This window comes from Camponotus floridanus, unplaced genomic scaffold, assembly GCF_003227725.1.
Source record: "Camponotus floridanus strain SB8 unplaced genomic scaffold, Cflo_v7.5 scaffold43, whole genome shotgun sequence".
Classification (NCBI taxonomy): Eukaryota; Metazoa; Arthropoda; class Insecta; order Hymenoptera; family Formicidae; genus Camponotus; species Camponotus floridanus.
The window spans coordinates 587699-604902 of record NW_020229581.1 but is presented as its reverse complement, the minus strand read 5'-3'; the positions used below and the strand labels follow the sequence as shown (position 1 = coordinate 604902).

The following is a 17204-nucleotide window of genomic DNA, read 5'->3' as shown; positions in this document are numbered from 1 at the left end:
TATAAAATAATTTTATTAAGATAAGATAAAATAATTATACAAATAAATTATAATAATTAAAAATAAGATAATGAATATTAAATAAAGCTATAAACTATACACATCTCATAAAAAATTTCTTTACAGTGAATTGCAAATCATCGCATTTCAATTGTCACTTAGCAAACTTAATAATATCTTAATAATTGTCGTGGTTTTTCCGATTATTTTTAGCTAGCTGCGGGAAGAAAAATTTCAATTTGTCATATGAAATTACAAATTACATCATTCTCGATTCGAAGAAACCGCCATTATCCCCACTCGCGTCATTGGATATCACAGTTGAGACAGATGGCAGCAAGGACGCTGCTGGATTCTTGCGACTCTTCGATGGACTTTTCATTTTCCCGGACCGCGCTGATTGTGGTTCGCACGTACGTATAGTAGTAGTTTTCGACTTGACTTCAACGAGCATCTGACGACATGATGAGATCCCTGCTGCTTTTGTGCTGGGCCGCGACGATCGTATCAGGTAAACAAATATCTACGGTCAAGTTTGCGATTTCATTATCTTCCTATGACAATGACAGCTGGTGTTTGCGGAAACTTACTCCCGTGACGTATTCGGCGACGTTGGGGCGATTCCCATCGTCGTCCTTGCCGTCATCGTCGTCGATCTTGCGCGATTTTTGGCAACGAAGGAAAAAGAGGAGGGGAACGAAATGTCACTGCTGTTTCAAAATTGCATTCTTGCCCTCGCAATAGCTGTACCGAGCATGAAATTAATAATTGCGCCTCCAAGTTTTTCGTGGGACGCCATGATGAGGCGGACGTATCTATCTACCATTCGGCTTTTTTGAACAAGGATATTGTTACGGGAAACTCGAGTGCAGCAGCACTTGCGTTATTCAATGCACGATGATTAATGCTTGAAACAAAACGATCACTCGGTGTCCGCATGAAATGACATTGGAACGAGATGTTCCGGAAAGATCGCGCTTATATTACGTTACGCGATAAGGACTACCGTTTTTCTAGAGATAGAATTTATATTAATCATTTACGGATGATGCCTCTCTCATTAAATCCGTCATCGTGAATTCAAAATGATTTTACTTTACTAAATTTATATGTAAAAAAACATTTCACGTTTTTAATATTTGAGTTTATCTCTTTCTTTTTTTTATATTGAATTTTGCTTTTCTTTCTCAGTAATACAGTTGACAGTTTTTTTCACGTAATTCGTCGTAAACAAATATGCAATATGAACAAAATTTTAATGTTAAAAATATATGACATATTTAACTTTTTAATAATTTAATAGAATATTGTATGTGTGTAAAATATAACATTTTTAATACTGCTATGTTGTACTTTGTATATTTTTAAAATTAGAGATGGAAAAAATATTGAAAAATATCTTAACTGCAAAAATAAATTATAATAGTCTCTTTTTAGAATTTATTTTCCTTATATTATTTTCCATTTTGAAAACTTTTTTTATATATGACCTTGAATATTGAGAATGCCCTGATATAATACAGAAATGTAATTGTATATGTATGATTTTAACAGCTGGCCTGCAGAACGTCATCAATAACACAAGTGTTTCTATCAACTCGGCCGGCGACAATGTAGCTCCAAATGTGTTAAAACCCTCTGAACTAGGATCTTTATCATCGACCGAAAAAGATGCACATGTGCCATCCATTCCACCCGAATCAAATACAAATTCAAATGTAACTTCAAGGGCTCCTGAAAATGTATCTTTAAATGATTCTGCTGCAATAACCCTACCAACAATTGTAATAACTACAACATCTAAGCCAACTACATCAACTACATCTAAGCCAACTACACCAACTACATCTAAGCCAACTACACCAACTACAACTAAGCCAACTACACCAACTACAACTAAGCCAACTACACCAACTACTACAACATCTACAACATCTACAACTAAACCAACAACAACACCTATACCTAGTACAACCACACCAACACCGACACCACTTCCACCCCCCAGTACTGGAACATGGAAAGTTCAAGAGAACAATACATTCTGCATTATAGTTCAAATGGCTGCACAATTCAATGTTTCTTATATTAATGCCAACAATAAGGTAAGCGTACTAAATTTGCAATATATATATATATATATATATATATATATATATATATATATATATGCATGTATATATATCTATATGTAAATAATTTTTATCAAAAATTGATATAAATATAAGTGAAATTAATATTAAGATTATATTCATCATGTATAATCAATGTTATGTCTGTACTATTTTTGCAGACAATCCACAAAGCAGTGGATATACCCACAAACAGTAGTGTGACAGGAAAATGTGGTAAATTTGAACAAAATCTAACATTGTCATGGGGATTGCAGAATAATTCTGCATCTAACCTTACTGCTCAAAATAATTTCACATTACATTTTGTAAAGAACGAGACGGAAAAGCTTTATTCTCTTCATCATTTAGAAATCTCTTTGGTGATAGAAAAATCTTCGACTGATAAGTCAAGTATGGTATCATCTAATGTAAACAAAGTCGCACTTTGATCTCTACATATTTTTTTCTAAGACGAATTTCTATACCATTTCAGATCAAACTATGACGGTGATACATATGGCACCACAGTTTAATACTGGATTGAGCAACTCTTACAGATGTCTAAAAGAACAGTCCTTGAACTTAACTTCCAAAAATGAAACTGTAGGGCAATTGAAAGTATCCCATTTGCAATTCCAAGCTTTTAGAAATGACAATACTACCGTTTTTGGCCTAGGTAAATATTATGAGTTTTTTATCTTGTCAATTTTATGCCATATATGTTCTCATATTGATATTACTTAATATAATTTGTAAATTTACCCTTTTTTTATTTTTCCTTTTTTAGCCAAAGACTGTTCGTTCGATACGCCTGACATCGTTCCTATAACAGTAGGTTGTGCATTGGCGGGTTTGGTGGTAGTTGTATTGATTGCATACCTTGTTGGCCGCAGACGAAGTCAGTCTCGCGGTTATCTTAGTATGTAAGCAGAGTTTTGTGAAATTTCTTTTTTTTTCTCTTTTTTTTTTTAAATTGTTAAATTCATTTTTTATGCGATGTTCCGTTAATGGAATCGATTGTCTTATTGAGAATTTATAATAGTTGTACTTTTTGTGTTCTATAGCCATGAGGGCTGTGACACAGTTAAGGAAAGAAAAAGTATAGTTTATACATTTATAAAGTTATCTCGATGTGCGGAAAAGGGGGGCAATATTAAAAAATGCGTTATCGATATGTATCGCAAAGCGGTTTAAAATCGATATTCGAGAGTGGATAATAATTTCGAAACAACATGCTCTGTTCCAAAACGACGATACTCTAACGACATAGGAATGAATTAATATAGATAAGTTGTGTGAGATCTGCATTGTATCTGCACTGCTATTACTTTTGATTAGCAGTGACGATTGTTTGAATTTCCATAAACATTTTATAATGTGGAATGAGAATAAGGAACAAGTTCGTTTTGATCGACACATATGATGCTAAAAACCTAGATATTCATGCTGGATCTATATAACTTCACCTAACAAAAGGCATTGTAACACGAAGTTTTCCTTTTTTTTTCTTTTTTTTTTTCTTAATTATTTTCCTGACTTTTTAATTTTACTACGATGCGATATTCCTCTATACTTTATATGTACATCGATATTTCTGTGTTTGCGTTCGTACATGAATTCTTTTTATTAAAATGTACTGTGAAGTAATATCAGTTGTTTATATAGCCCTAAGTATGCATGCGTGAGCGTACCAGGAATAGTATGAAGGAGCACGAGCTTCTATCAGTCGATTTAAATTAAATTAAAGTTTGTGCTTCACTTAACTTGAAATAAACACGCAACTTAGATACTACAAACAGTGCAATCTTCTAGATGTAAAAATTCATCAGTTAACATTAAGTAGAATAAAACGTAATCTCAAAAATGATAGATCAATTCCTATATATAAATTATATAGGGAAATTTTACAGAAACTTCGTTTTCTGAATGAACGTATGTTCTATTTAATGTAAATGATAGTCTTGAAAATAAATATGTACTACACTGCTTATAGAGAGGCACTGATTTTAATGATGGATTTAATGAAAAGTATTTTTACAGTCGCTGTTGCTTTTGAAAAGTTTTATCTAAAAGATAATGCGAGGATATACAGGGAGATCTAATGTTTGTATAAAAGAAAAAAAAAAGAAAAAAACAAATGGAATTTCAGAGTTTAACAAGGATTTCGCGTGTGCACCGTGCTGCTTCATAAGTACTATATTGTGAAAAGACTGAATGTGAAAGCAAATAGTGAGAGAGAAGCGAAAGTGGAAACAGGGCAAAAAGAGTTAAGTAACAAATATATATATATATAATTGAATAAAGCGCTGTGTGTACATATAAAACAAAGTAGTAAAATACTACTTTTGGATTATATAAGTACATGTATTACAAATAGGCAAAATTGACATTATTATCAATAAAGGGAATATTTCAAAATTTCTGCATTCTTCTAACGCTACATTTTCCATGCATTTTCTCCAAGTTCTTCAATTTTCTCTGGATTTTTCTTTTATCGAAATTGCATGATTGATAGTTTTGAAATAATTTAAACAATATATAAAATTATTTGATTTACAAATTTAGGCATAAATTTAAATATTAAACATATGAGTATGCGTTATTTTTTTATACCGCTTTTATATATATATATATAATAACAATAAGATAATTGTATACTATTTTCAAGTTGAATTGCTTAAGTGGAGTCTGAATAATTTTTTTAACGCTTTGATTGGTAAATAATGAGCACTTGTTGGAAAACTTGTTCATCAGGGATGTATTTGATTGACCAATTTCTTTCCTTCTTGATTGTTCTATTGATATTTGATCAAAATGAGTAAATCTTCGAATGAAATACGCACACTAATGCATACATATGTTACACGTGCCCAATTAATGGCGGCTGCTGACCTAACTTTCAAGAAATGTAGATGCAAAATGTAAACAATACGTCATGTAAATCGTATTAGCGAGTACATTGACGAGTAATTGAGATGTACACGTTGCTGCACGGTTTGTACAAGTATTTGGTGCAAAAGGATGAGTATTTCATATTAATTCTGGGCCTTGACAATGCAGGAAAGACGGTACTTGCTCTAGGATTTTGCAATTTTAAAGGTTATGACACGAGGAACTTTACGTATATGTTTTTTTTAGACTTACCTGGAAGCGGCGAAAACGAAATTTACGAAGAATTACAAGGGAATGAATCCGAGTAAGATCACGACTACCGTAGGCCTCAATATCGGCAAAATCGACATCGCCGGTGTTTCCTTCAACTTCTGGGATCTTGGTGGCCAAGAGGAGCTGCAATCTTTATGGGATAAAGTAATTAATAATAAAATTAATGCTTTACATATATTTCCATTTTGCTCTTCCTATACATTATTGTATCTCTCTATATCTTTTTTCTACTTTTGGAATTGTACGAATGATATTTTGCATCGCATTGATAGCATTTAATATAGTAACGTTGTTTCATTTGCAGTATTACGCAGAATCCCATGCTGTGATTTATATTGTCGACTCGTCTGATCGTGACAGGATACCAGATTCCAAAGAAGCTTTTGGTAAGGCATATTTCTCTAATGATGTTTGATAAACAAATTATAAGAGATTATACGTAACAAAATATTGTATGTAAAACAATAATGTGAAACATTTTTTAACATATTTTTTATATAAATTTTTTTACATAAAATTTTGAATATTTTGAAGTTAATTTTTTTCAATTCTTTACACACTTTAATCAGACATATAACAGATAATGAATGACATAGAATATATGTAACATAAATTACATTTGATTTTAGATAAAGTGATATCGTCTGAGCATCTAACAGGAGTACCATTACTGGTGCTCGCAAATAAACAGGATGTACCTGATTGTATGGGTGTCAGAGAAGTAAAACCAATATTCAATCAAAGTGCGCATTTAATTGGTAGAAGAGATTGCATGGTAATGCCTGTATCAGCGCTTAATGGGTAAGCAAACAAAAGTTTCTTACCGATTTACATTTGCATTAGTATATAGAATTTTAACAAATCAAAATAGCAGCTTTTTATACTACATAAAATTTCATAAACCATGTCTTCTGCATTTATCATGTGAAATAATGGTTCTTATTTCATCAAGGGATGGTGTAGATGAAGGCATACATTGGTTGGTAGATTGCGTCAAGAGAAACAGTGATGTGCGACCGCCCCGCAATCAAGACGATAATTCTTTATCGTAGTTGTGTATGTGTGTAACATTCCTGTTTTATAATTTATATATAATATTAGATGCACTGTACATATTTATACCATGGGTGTACAGTGTTTCTACAAGTAAAGAATTTTTTTAATATGCATCTTTCATCTCCCTCTGTTTAAACAAATATATGTTATGCTTGCATATGAAATATCACATATGCATGTAAGATTATTTATAATTTTTTATAATATTGTTTAAAATATAATTGTAAAATAATTAAAAAACTATCAGATCTTACTAAATTGCCATTAATTGTGAATGAGAACGATATTATAAGATGAATGATAATGTGCGTAATGTGTGTGATATCAAGGTAGGTAGAGAGATAAGAGATAATGCTCATACCTTGTCCCGTAGCTCTATTATGTTAGTGATAAAGAGCGTACAAAACTGATCGTGCACTTGTTTGATATATAGATTGTGATTTTTGCTACGTACATTCTTTGGATTGTAAACTCTTTATTTGTTCAACATTATCATACACCACCATGTGGCCTTACTACGACGCCGACGATTGCGGCGTCTTACCGCCAGACCAGAACAGAAGGTGATTTATTTGATTTATAATTCTAGCAGATGGAAAGCTTTTATCAAATGTATATTGCATAAGCTACTGTTCTTTGATCTCTCTTTTGATGAAGATTAACGTTGTCTAGATGTTTTAAGAGGCTTTTAGGGGATAGAGGAAAAAATCAAATCAGTCGGTTCATTTGCTTATATTCATATACCATGTATGAAGTATTAAATATGACTACTGAAAATATAATTCTCATACGAAGACTGCGTATCACATTTTATTCTTGATATAGTATATGAAAGTAGATGTATAAATTCGAATATAAACATCTTTCACATTTTATTAAGAACAATATCTTGCATTATTCTCATCGCATATTCCCTACATGCTTTGTACCTGGAAAAAAACAACGCTATCATTTATCTGTCATGTATGTGTGTGTATCATGCAATGAAATTTGCTGAAAAAAATTTGTGACTTGCAATGTTAAACTAACAGTACTCGTTATCTTATCACGAGAAGAAAAGCAGCAGAGAGGAAAATATCGTGTCCATTTCTCGCGAATGAAAATCGCGGTCGAAATCGATATAATCCCTGCGAAAGCAACAAGGAGACACGTTTTTTCCGTAAATCCTAGATTACCTTGGATTCATCGCCCTTTCGCGACATCCGAATTTCGCGCCCATGTGTGCGCGCAATGGTGCCACCACACACACACACACACATATATATGCGTACACACACTCGCAACGTTATTTCCCATACACACAAGTTGGAATTTATGTGACGCGCGGCGCTTCCCGCGCGTTTTCTTCGACAGTCGTTGTCATCCTCTCGAGAGTCGGAGACACGCGAGGTTATAATTCGTGCGTGTGTGTCTCTAAACCCACGACGAGAGACATCCTTCTCCCCTCGCGTCGCGCTTCCCCATGGAAAGTCCCTGACGACGTCAGTGACAACGTCGACGACGGGCGACAGCCATCTTTGAATCCTCCCGTCCTCGCGCACGACACGCGAAATTCCGCGCGACCTGTCGTCGACGAGACAGACGGGGTGGAGAAAGAGAGAAAGAGAGAGAGAGAGTGAAAGGACTGGGAAAAAAGAGCGAGAAAGAGGAAGAAACGTCGGGTGTCGAGTCGTTCGCGCGGGCGGGCTGTCAGTGTGCGCGTGCATATGTGCGTGTGCGCGTGTGTATGTGTATATGCGCGGTCCGTGTGGTCGACGACCGTGGTAGGTAGGGACTTCGGAGCTATGTTCTTGGGGCTCTGCTGACTAGAGACTGGCCTCCGTTTTCACGGCACCCGACGACGTCGCACGGTACGTATCCACGTTGCATCGTCGTCGTCGTCGTCGCGAATCACAAAGATCTCTCGATTACCTCGCGATAGAAGACGCGGGGGGGGAGGTGGGATACCGGTGGCGTTTCGAGTACCTCGAGTACACACGTCGCGAAGGTAGAAACGTGAGGGCGCACGGCTCGCATTCACCGAGGCCGAGATTCGGTGGATTCATCCAGAGCGACGACTTCGTGATCGGACCTGGTGACCCCCCGAGTTCGAGTCCCGTCCGTGATGTGAATCTGGCACCCACCTGGGGCTAATCGCGCCGACCCTACGGCAGCCGAGTACTCGGATCCGCTTCTGTCATCGCGTATGTATTCCCGCGCGCGATAACACGTCACGCGAGAAGTTGCTGGCCTCTCCTCCTCGGGACGCGTTCGCGAGGGATGCTCGACAGCCGCGGGCTAACCCTCCCTCGACCTGCACTTCCTCCTTATGCAAGGCCCCCCCCTCGTGTTTTGCGCGATATATGCTGTCGTGGCCGAGTCGAGCGCCGCGGGATTCAGGCACGTGAAATCGCAGTGACATCATTCGTCGTAGTTGATTGATATTGCTACCGTGCCCTTTTTTTCCGTCGCGATCGACGATGCATTCGGAGCCCGGTATGTCCCTCACGCTTCTACCGCGAGACGTATCACGAGCCGATATGTGATCCGTATGCCCATTGCCCTACTTTGGGAAGCTTCTTTTTTGGAGCTTTCCTCGCATTCCGTCTTCTGTGTCAAGTTGTGTTCAATGATGCGTATATATATTATGTAGCTATTGGTCTTTTGAATTTATCAGCTTCTAATTAAGGTAATTTCAAGGTGACTAGATCGCTTTTCTCTTTCAAAGTGGCGACAGATTAGATTTTCACGAATGGCCAATTATTGTACATATATTTACATTACTTTTAATGGAATGTTAGATTTTACGTAACAATTTTTTATATCTCTCTCTTATGCGAAAAAAATAAGTAACAAGATACGATACTTGTATGTTAATTTTGACAATGTACATAATAATCATTTTGCCGTAAAGAGAAATCTTTTAAATGGCCATAGCATTGTTATAAATATAACATTATTCTTTAAGTAAAATGTGCAAAAATTGAAAATTGCAAAATCACTTTGTGGACTAGAACATTAGATGTACATTTATAGGAATTTATATGTATGCAATCTAAGCTATTTTTATCGCATCATCAACACAGAAGACTGAATTGTTTTTTTTTTTATATTCTTCGTTGTTTTGATTCGAATTTCCATTATATATGTAATCTATTAATATAATACTAACATCCTTTATAATATTGTCATTGTCCTGTGTCCACTAGGAGGATAGCAGAGTTCGTGTTTTGTACTCATCTGTGCTTGGTTTTTTTTTTGTGAAGCTTGTGGCATAGAAATTCAAAACTCAAGTTGAGAAACAATGAATGCCTCAGAACATGGGTAATGCATACCTATACATTCTTATACATATATGTATATTAATCTTGAATTTTGACAATAGTGACAGAAATAATAATGAAAGAAAAGTGAATTGTAATATGTTTATCTCTCTCATGTGTTAAATACATTAAAATCAGTTGGTTTGTTATTTTTACTTAATTGAAATGTCCATTTTTTAATATGAGTGAAAGAAATTTATCGTAGATGACATATAGTTGTTATATCATATTTTTATATTTTATATTTTGCAAGAATATGAGATACCAAAGTAGCTGCGATAAAATTAAGTTGTTAAATAAACAAATATTATTGCACGATGAGTAGATCTGACAAGTAGAAATATTGATGCTTATAAAACAGCATGAGTGTGTATTTTTTTTAGGTTTAACCCAGCCTTTAACATGGCCTCCATAAAGCAAGCTTTCAATGAGGCTGTGGAGAGAGGTAGGTGTATTGTTGATGTAATTAACTTACAATGACTGTAACAGCTAATCATTGGAACATCTGATTCTGCCTGTTTGCTACTTGCAATCTTTTCTGTATTCTTTCATATTTTAAAAATTAATCAGGTTTAAGTTACTTTAAAAGTTGTGAATTTTTATATTGCAACATATTTAAGTAATGACTAATTGGTTTCTCCATAATAGAAAAGTATGCGTTTTGTTTGTCCAAATTTTTCTCAGGAATTTTTTATCGTTGTATTTTTACTTTACTTAGTTAATTTATAAAGTTATTTGCAAGCGGAATCAGCGGTTGCCAAAGATAGTAATAATTTGTACTGATGACTTTTTCACGCTTTAAAAGTCTCAACAGTTAGAATGCCTGCGCCGACACGGTTGAGGGATCTGATTAGACAAATTCGAGCTGCGCGAACGGCTGCGGAAGAGAGGACAGTCGTAAATAAGGAGTGTGCATATATCCGTTCGACATTTAGAGAAGAGGACAGCGTCTGGAGATGTCGTAACATTGCCAAATTGCTCTACATACATATGCTGGGGTTGGTATCGAGATATTAATTATAATGTCCAATATCGTCACTTGAAATATTATCACACAAAACATTATTTTTTAAATATCCATTTTAGATATCCGGCGCATTTCGGTCAGTTGGAATGTTTAAAGCTCATCGCTTCCCCAAGATTCACAGATAAACGAATTGGTTATCTGGGGGCCATGTTGTTGCTTGACGAGCGACAGGACGTGCATCTCTTGATCACGAATTGTTTAAAAAAGTAATGTTGCTCCGCATTTTCAGACACACTTAACATTTCCATGTGTTTTTCAAAGAAGATTAATATCTTCATTTCTTTTCTTTAACAGTGATTTGAATAGCTCAACACAGTTTGTCATTGGTCTGGCATTGTGCACCCTTGGTGCGATTGCATCGCCGGAAATGGCGAGGGATCTAGCGTCCGAGGTCGAGAGACTGATGAAGTCGCCGAATGCGTACATCCGAAAAAAAGCGGCGCTTTGTGCCTTTCGGATTATCAGACGTGTTCCGGAGCTGATGGAGATGTTCCTGCCGGCCACCCGTAGCTTGATCACCGAGAAGAATCACGGAGTGCTCATCACCGGCGTTACCCTTATTACGGAGATGTGCGAGAACAGCGTCGACACGCTAAACCATTTTAAAAAGGTATATCTGAAACAATATTCACTTGCGACGCACAATATTCACTAGTAAAATAAGTTTCTTAAAACAAGTTTCTGTAGACACATGCAGTTCAATATCGTAAATATGATCTCCTTTGCCAAGTCATAGTTTTATTGCATCATTTAATTGATTTGAACTGTCACATGACTGTATAATTTGATCTGTCTAGTATGGCCGATATCAAAGACTGATAGTAATAGAGAAACTTGCTGAAAGAATATCTAGTATGCATATCTGGAATTATTTATTAGATAATTTACGAAGTGGAATAACGTTAGACAATTATGGTATGTTCATGAGATAGTGATGGAAAAGAATGCAGTCTCAATTTTTATAGATATGTTGTGAAATAGTGTTACGAAAGTTGTTCAGAAGAATATTTTATTGGAGTTAGAGAGAGAGAGAAAGAAAGAAAGAAAAAGAGAGAGAGAGAGAGAGAGAGTCATAAATATTAATGAATCACAAATTATTTTCTCTTGGCGAATTTATAAGTAGTAGGAGAAAAAGAAATTATCACTTTATGTTAATATCAAAATTTTGAACATATCTTTTATTTTGCAGTCATAATACTCCTTGTGCTCTAAATAAATTATATTGCAGCTTTATTTATATATAGGCAAAGATTTGCGAGTGTTTTCTTCTATTTTTGGTATTTTTCGAGGAAAATATCATCTATTTAAAGAACAATTATATAATATATGTCTTATGAAAGTTACGTAAAATTTAATTCTTTTAAATTTATCATTTGAGTATACATAATATAAGCATTGATTTTGTCTTTCTTAGGAATGCGGCCACCGTGAGGTAATATGCATATAAAAGTTCTTTGTATTTCTGCATGTATGCTTACTACTCAGACTTCATTCTTTTCTTTTACTTTATCTGAAGTAAATGTTGTAAATGTCAACTACCAAAAATCGTGAAATCAATATCTTGTCTGCTTTTTTGGAAACATTATTTTTTTAATTATTAAATTACATTTCTATATATATATATATATATATATATATATATATATATATATATATTCTTCTTATATAACAATATTATATAAAATTTTTTATATTATTATTCTTCATATGAATTTTTCATTATTTTTTGAGAAAATAGTTAATGTTCAAAGATATTATAGTCACAATTGTAATATTTATAATTGGCATGATGATATTTTGTATAGTTGCATGTTTATCTTAGCTTGTTTATGAATCAAGCTCTATATTTATCATATATTTAACTAAATAGCTTGTAAGTGTAATATGGATATTTAATTAATATAATATATATAATTTGCATTCAAGAAAAAATTGTTCTTAAATAAAGCTCTGAAATCAAATGTTCAAATATTACTTAAGTCAATTGTACGTATATTATTTGCATTTTGGTATACGTTACATGACAATATATATGTATATTATTTCATAATGGTTTGTTCTGTCGATCTTATTTCTTATATATATTTGATATTTGTAAGTAATCGCATTAAATGTAAATTTGTAGTATCTTTGGAATTAAATAAAAGTCTTATTGCAGATTGTGCCAAATCTGGTAAGAATCCTGAAGAATTTGATCTTAGCTGGATATTCGCCCGAGCATGATGTGTCCGGAGTGTCGGACCCTTTCCTACAGGTGAAAATATTACGTCTTCTTCGTATCCTGGGACGCAACGATGTCGACGCGTCCGAAGCCATGAATGATATCCTTGCTCAAGTCGCGACCAATACGGAAACAAGCAAAAATGTTGGTAATACTATACTGTATGAGACAGTTCTTTCCATCATGGATATCAAGTCGGAGAGCGGACTTCGAGTTTTAGCGGTCAATATATTGGGCAGATTTTTACTGAACAATGACAAGAATATCAGATATGTAGCCTTGAACACATTGCTGAAGACAGTTTATGTGGACACAAGTGCAGTGCAGAGGCATCGATCGACAATTCTAGTAAAATACTTATAAATCTTTTTTTTCTTTCTGATAAAAATAAAATGCTTTATTATAATTAATCTTTGACATTAATTTCAGGAATGTCTAAAGGATCCGGATGTGTCAATTAGAAGACGCGCAATGGAATTAAGTTTCGCGCTCGTAAATACCAATAATATCAGAAACATGATGAAGGAATTGCTCTTGTTCTTGGAACGAGCTGATCCGGAATTCAAGGCTCAATGCAGCAGCAATATCGTAATGTCTGCGGAAAGATTTGCTCCAAACAAACGTTGGCATCTAGAAACTCTATTTAAAGTACTCGTTGCGGTATGTATTTTTACGATATCGTAAAATGAAATTCATACGTGCGAAACATGATTATTGAATCTTCTAATCTTTAGGCTGGTAATTATGTGCGTGACGATGTAGTAGCATGCACGATACAATTAATATCCGAGACGCAACCTCAACAGAATTATGCTGTTAGTGCTCTGTGGCATGCGTTAGAAAAAGATACATCCGATAAACAGCCTTTAGCACAAGTTGCCACATGGTGTATCGGCGAATATGGTGATCTATTGCTGTACAGTCCGCCATCGGAGGATGTCGAAACTCCAATCAATGTAAGTTCGATTATAGCAATAGTGATGATCTATACAGAAGAATATTTCAATATTGCTATGATGGAATGTTTAAACCATTATTTCTTGATCACATTTTTCTTGAAAATTTTATATGATTACAATTTCTCGTAATAATTTCTCAAACTTTTTTTAGTTGACAGAAGATGAAGTTATCGATGTATATCAAAGATTACTCTGGAGTCCTCAAAATACTGTAGTCACGAAACAATATACCTTATTGTCTCTTACCAAATTAAGCACGAGATTCCAGAAAGGTCACGAGTAAGTATCACACTTTTAAGAATTTATGCGCGCGTGATTCTATATAAAAGATCTATATAAAAAATCTACTTTTAAAATGTAGTCATTAATGTTTTGTAATATTTTATTATTACAGAAAAATTCGTCAGATTATAGATACATTTGGTAGCAATTTGCATATCGAATTACAGCAGAGAGGTATTGAATTCTCACAATTATTCCGAAAGTATGATCACTTGCGGCCCGCTTTACTCGAGAGAATGCCGCCTATGGAGACTGCTCGACCACAAGCTAATGGCATCATAGGTATGGTGAATGGTGAACCAGAACCAGAAGAGGAAAAATCCACAGTTCAAGAACCAACCACGACTACATCTGATTCAGTAAGCATATAGCATTAATTCCTTTTTCTTTACATATATATATAATTAATATAAATTTATATTTCATGTCCAATATTTTATTCATATTCTCAATTATACTCTTTTTTTGTTTTCAATATATATGTGAAAAAAAAATATATATATACAACGTTTCTTATAATATATATTAAAAATTTCTAATCATATTAAAAAATAAATGCATTTAGAAGAAAATTAGAAATAATTTAAATAATGAAAAATATACTAAGAATCATATTTCGTTTCTTTTTTACAGAGTGCACTTCTAGATTTACTTGGAACTACGGATGTGGGAGTGACGATGTCGGCGACAACGACCTCCAATAAAAATGCTTCGGGTTCGACCGCGGTAACGCATAATAATGATCTGTTAGACTTGCTTGGAAGTTTAGATTTGAATACACCTACGTCTGCCGTCACACCTACGCTGCCGTTACAACCGCAGGCATCATCCGCACCAATGTTTAGTCCCACCAACACCAGTAACTTCTTAGTGGATGGATTGCTCAGTACTTCCTCAGTTCAAAACGGTTTGTGGAATTTGAAAAGATCGTGAGTTTATTTTATATTATAAATCGTTATAATCGTCTTTCTTATTGCAGAACTACCCAGTATGGTTGTTTTGGATAAATCGGGGCTCAAGATAACGTTCAATTTAGAGAGACTGCCAGATATTCCCGATCTGTTAGTTATAAACATGTTGGCTCAGAACTCTGGAAGCACCGTTTTAACTGATTTTCTGTTTCAAGCAGCAGTTCCTAGGGTTAGACATGATATATCAAATTTACATATATATATATATATATAATTATTTACCATATATAAAAAAAATTTTATGCATTTATTTCATATTTTCCACTTTTAGACATTCCAATTACAAATGCTATCGCCATCAGGTACTGTCATTCCACCATGTGGTCAAGTAACTCAAGTGTTGAAAGTCACAAATATGAATAGGGTCAGTTGCCAATACTTCAATTAACATAAAATAAAGTTTTTTAAACTTTTACTTTCTAATATCGATGATCTTTTCTATATTCTTTAGGCAGTGCTGAGGATGAGACTGCGTATATCATATACAGGTCCAGCTGGACCAGTTTTGGAACAGACAGAAGTTAATAACTTTCCCGCCTCGACATCACAGTGACAAGATATAATACAAACAACATTTGTATATATGCCTGCCTAAAAGTAATTAATCGATTTTTGAAGACAGACTGGGAAGAAAAAACAGGAACGCAAATTTCATCTCCATTCGAAACAATGAAACATATAAGTTGGCAAATGGATATATCTAACATGCAACAATCAATTCAACAGAACTCCTGCTTATGCGGCACAGATAAGACATGACCTAAACTTTATAAGGAAATTTTGGATTTGTTAAAAATACGTTTTTTAATTTTTATGCGATTGTACGGTGTGTTCTAAAAGCACATTTGCAACGAATTTTTCGAAAGATATTCTTTTGCCGCATATTAAAATTATCAAGAATTTCTGCGTGGGCAAGTTCCGATAAATTTCCAGTCGCGAACAATGTGATGTTAACATTTAAAGTCTTTCAAAATTACATTATATATATATATATATATATATATATATATATATATATATATCATTATCATTATCATTTCCGCTTCGAGTCTTACAACGAGCGAATGTAAAAGTACTTTGCTCTCGCAATATGCCGCAAAAATGTATGAAAAAAAAAGAAAAAAAGATGTAAATATTTTTTCTAACCAAAACAGATGCGGAGAGAGTTGAGGAAAATATTGTGCTCTGGTTGGTTGCATTCCCGCTGTTTTACGGCTACTAATTTAGTGCGTAATTTCTTACGTAGACTAAAATGATTTAAAAAACTGAGATATAGGAAAATGAGTAAGAAAAGACACACAATATACACATACATTAGATGCATCACATTTCAAAAAACAAATCGTGAAACAGAGGGAGAGAAAGAGGAAGCGAAAGAGATGAGATAGATAGATAAATAGGAAGTTCCGTCACCAAAAGTGCGTTGTCGTTATCCCCAAAAGAAACAAGGAAAAACTTAATTCTCACTGTAACAAATCAATCTTTTCTACTGCTATATTTATAAGTAAGACATCGCGAATCGTTAAGACTTGCGCAATCGTCTTGTAAATATAATCACGGTGACATATAGAGAAACAAAGAAATTCTTTTATGAAGAAATAGGAAAAAAAGAAGCGCGAAATGGAATTCTTTATAATATACGAGGTCTGTAAATAAAGTAATGAGACTTTTTCGAGATAAACTTTTATTTATAATTTAACTATAATTTAACTCTGTCTCCTTCAAAATAGTTTCCTTGAGAAGCCACGCAGCGCCTGAGACGTTGTTTCCAGTCTTTATAGCAGTGCTGGAACTCAGAAACCCGAATGGCCTTCAGCGGGTCGGTTACAGTCGCTTTTACATTTTCGATCAAAGTGATGTCTTTTAAAATAAGTTCAATCTCGGGAAGAGAAAGAAGTCACAGGGACTCAGGTCAGGCGAATACGGAGGCTGGAGGACGACAGAAATGTTTTTCTGTGCTTTCGATTACAGAGTTTTTGGCACGGAAAAATATTTCTCGTCGTTCCTCAGCCCCCGTATTCGCCTGACCTGAGTCCCTGTGACTTCTTTCTCTTCCCGAGATTGAAAACTCATCTCAAAGGACATCACTTTGATACGACCGAAAACG

The 17204-nt window shown here is 34.5% G+C and overlaps 3 protein-coding genes and 1 long non-coding RNA gene across 17 annotated transcripts; 3 read left to right on the top strand and 1 right to left on the bottom strand.

Annotated features, from left to right (window-relative positions):
• The first annotated feature begins 321 nt into the window (after window positions 1-321).
• On the top strand, window positions 322-4532 carry LOC105255249 (lysosome-associated membrane glycoprotein 1). The gene is made up of 5 exons (XM_011264420.3): window positions 322-511; window positions 1555-2105; window positions 2294-2525; window positions 2608-2790; window positions 2902-4532. The coding sequence occupies exons 1-5, from the start codon at window positions 463-465 to the stop codon at window positions 3039-3041; spliced, it is 1155 nt and encodes a 384-aa protein (XP_011262722.2). The 5' UTR covers window positions 322-462; the 3' UTR covers window positions 3042-4532.
• Window positions 4533-4820: 288 nt separating this feature from the next.
• Window positions 4821-6448, top strand: LOC105255250 (ADP-ribosylation factor-related protein 1). The gene is made up of 5 exons (XM_011264421.3): window positions 4821-5182; window positions 5253-5423; window positions 5584-5665; window positions 5909-6080; window positions 6232-6448. Exons 1-5 carry the CDS (start codon window positions 5090-5092, stop codon window positions 6329-6331), a joined length of 618 nt encoding a protein of 205 aa, XP_011262723.1. The 5' UTR covers window positions 4821-5089; the 3' UTR covers window positions 6332-6448.
• A 140-nt stretch (window positions 6449-6588) lies between these two features.
• On the top strand, window positions 6589-16066 carry LOC105258427 (AP-1 complex subunit gamma-1). Of its 14 annotated transcripts, none has more exons than XM_025411793.1 (16): window positions 7732-8185; window positions 9524-9638; window positions 10021-10082; window positions 10452-10635; window positions 10724-10870; window positions 10959-11274; window positions 12079-12096; window positions 12823-13233; window positions 13315-13545; window positions 13620-13841; window positions 13996-14123; window positions 14239-14485; window positions 14760-15033; window positions 15106-15266; window positions 15369-15461; window positions 15549-16066. In XM_025411793.1, the coding sequence occupies exons 2-16, from the start codon at window positions 9619-9621 to the stop codon at window positions 15648-15650; spliced, it is 2616 nt and encodes an 871-aa protein (XP_025267578.1). In that variant the 5' UTR covers window positions 7732-8185; window positions 9524-9618; the 3' UTR covers window positions 15651-16066. The 14 variants fall into 14 exon arrangements, with proteins under 14 accessions (XP_025267574.1, XP_025267573.1, XP_025267576.1 ...); XM_025411792.1 differs by having other exon boundaries at window positions 10443-10635; XM_020029752.2 differs by lacking the exon at window positions 7732-8185 and adding an exon at window positions 8501-8518 and having other exon boundaries at window positions 10443-10635.
• On the bottom strand, window positions 7052-7701 carry LOC109610301. The gene is made up of 2 exons (XR_002192740.2): window positions 7511-7701; window positions 7052-7264 (listed from the first exon to the last, which is right to left on the bottom strand). It is a non-coding gene; the product is annotated as an uncharacterized LOC109610301 (long non-coding RNA).
• Window positions 16067-17204: the final 1138 nt, after the last annotated feature.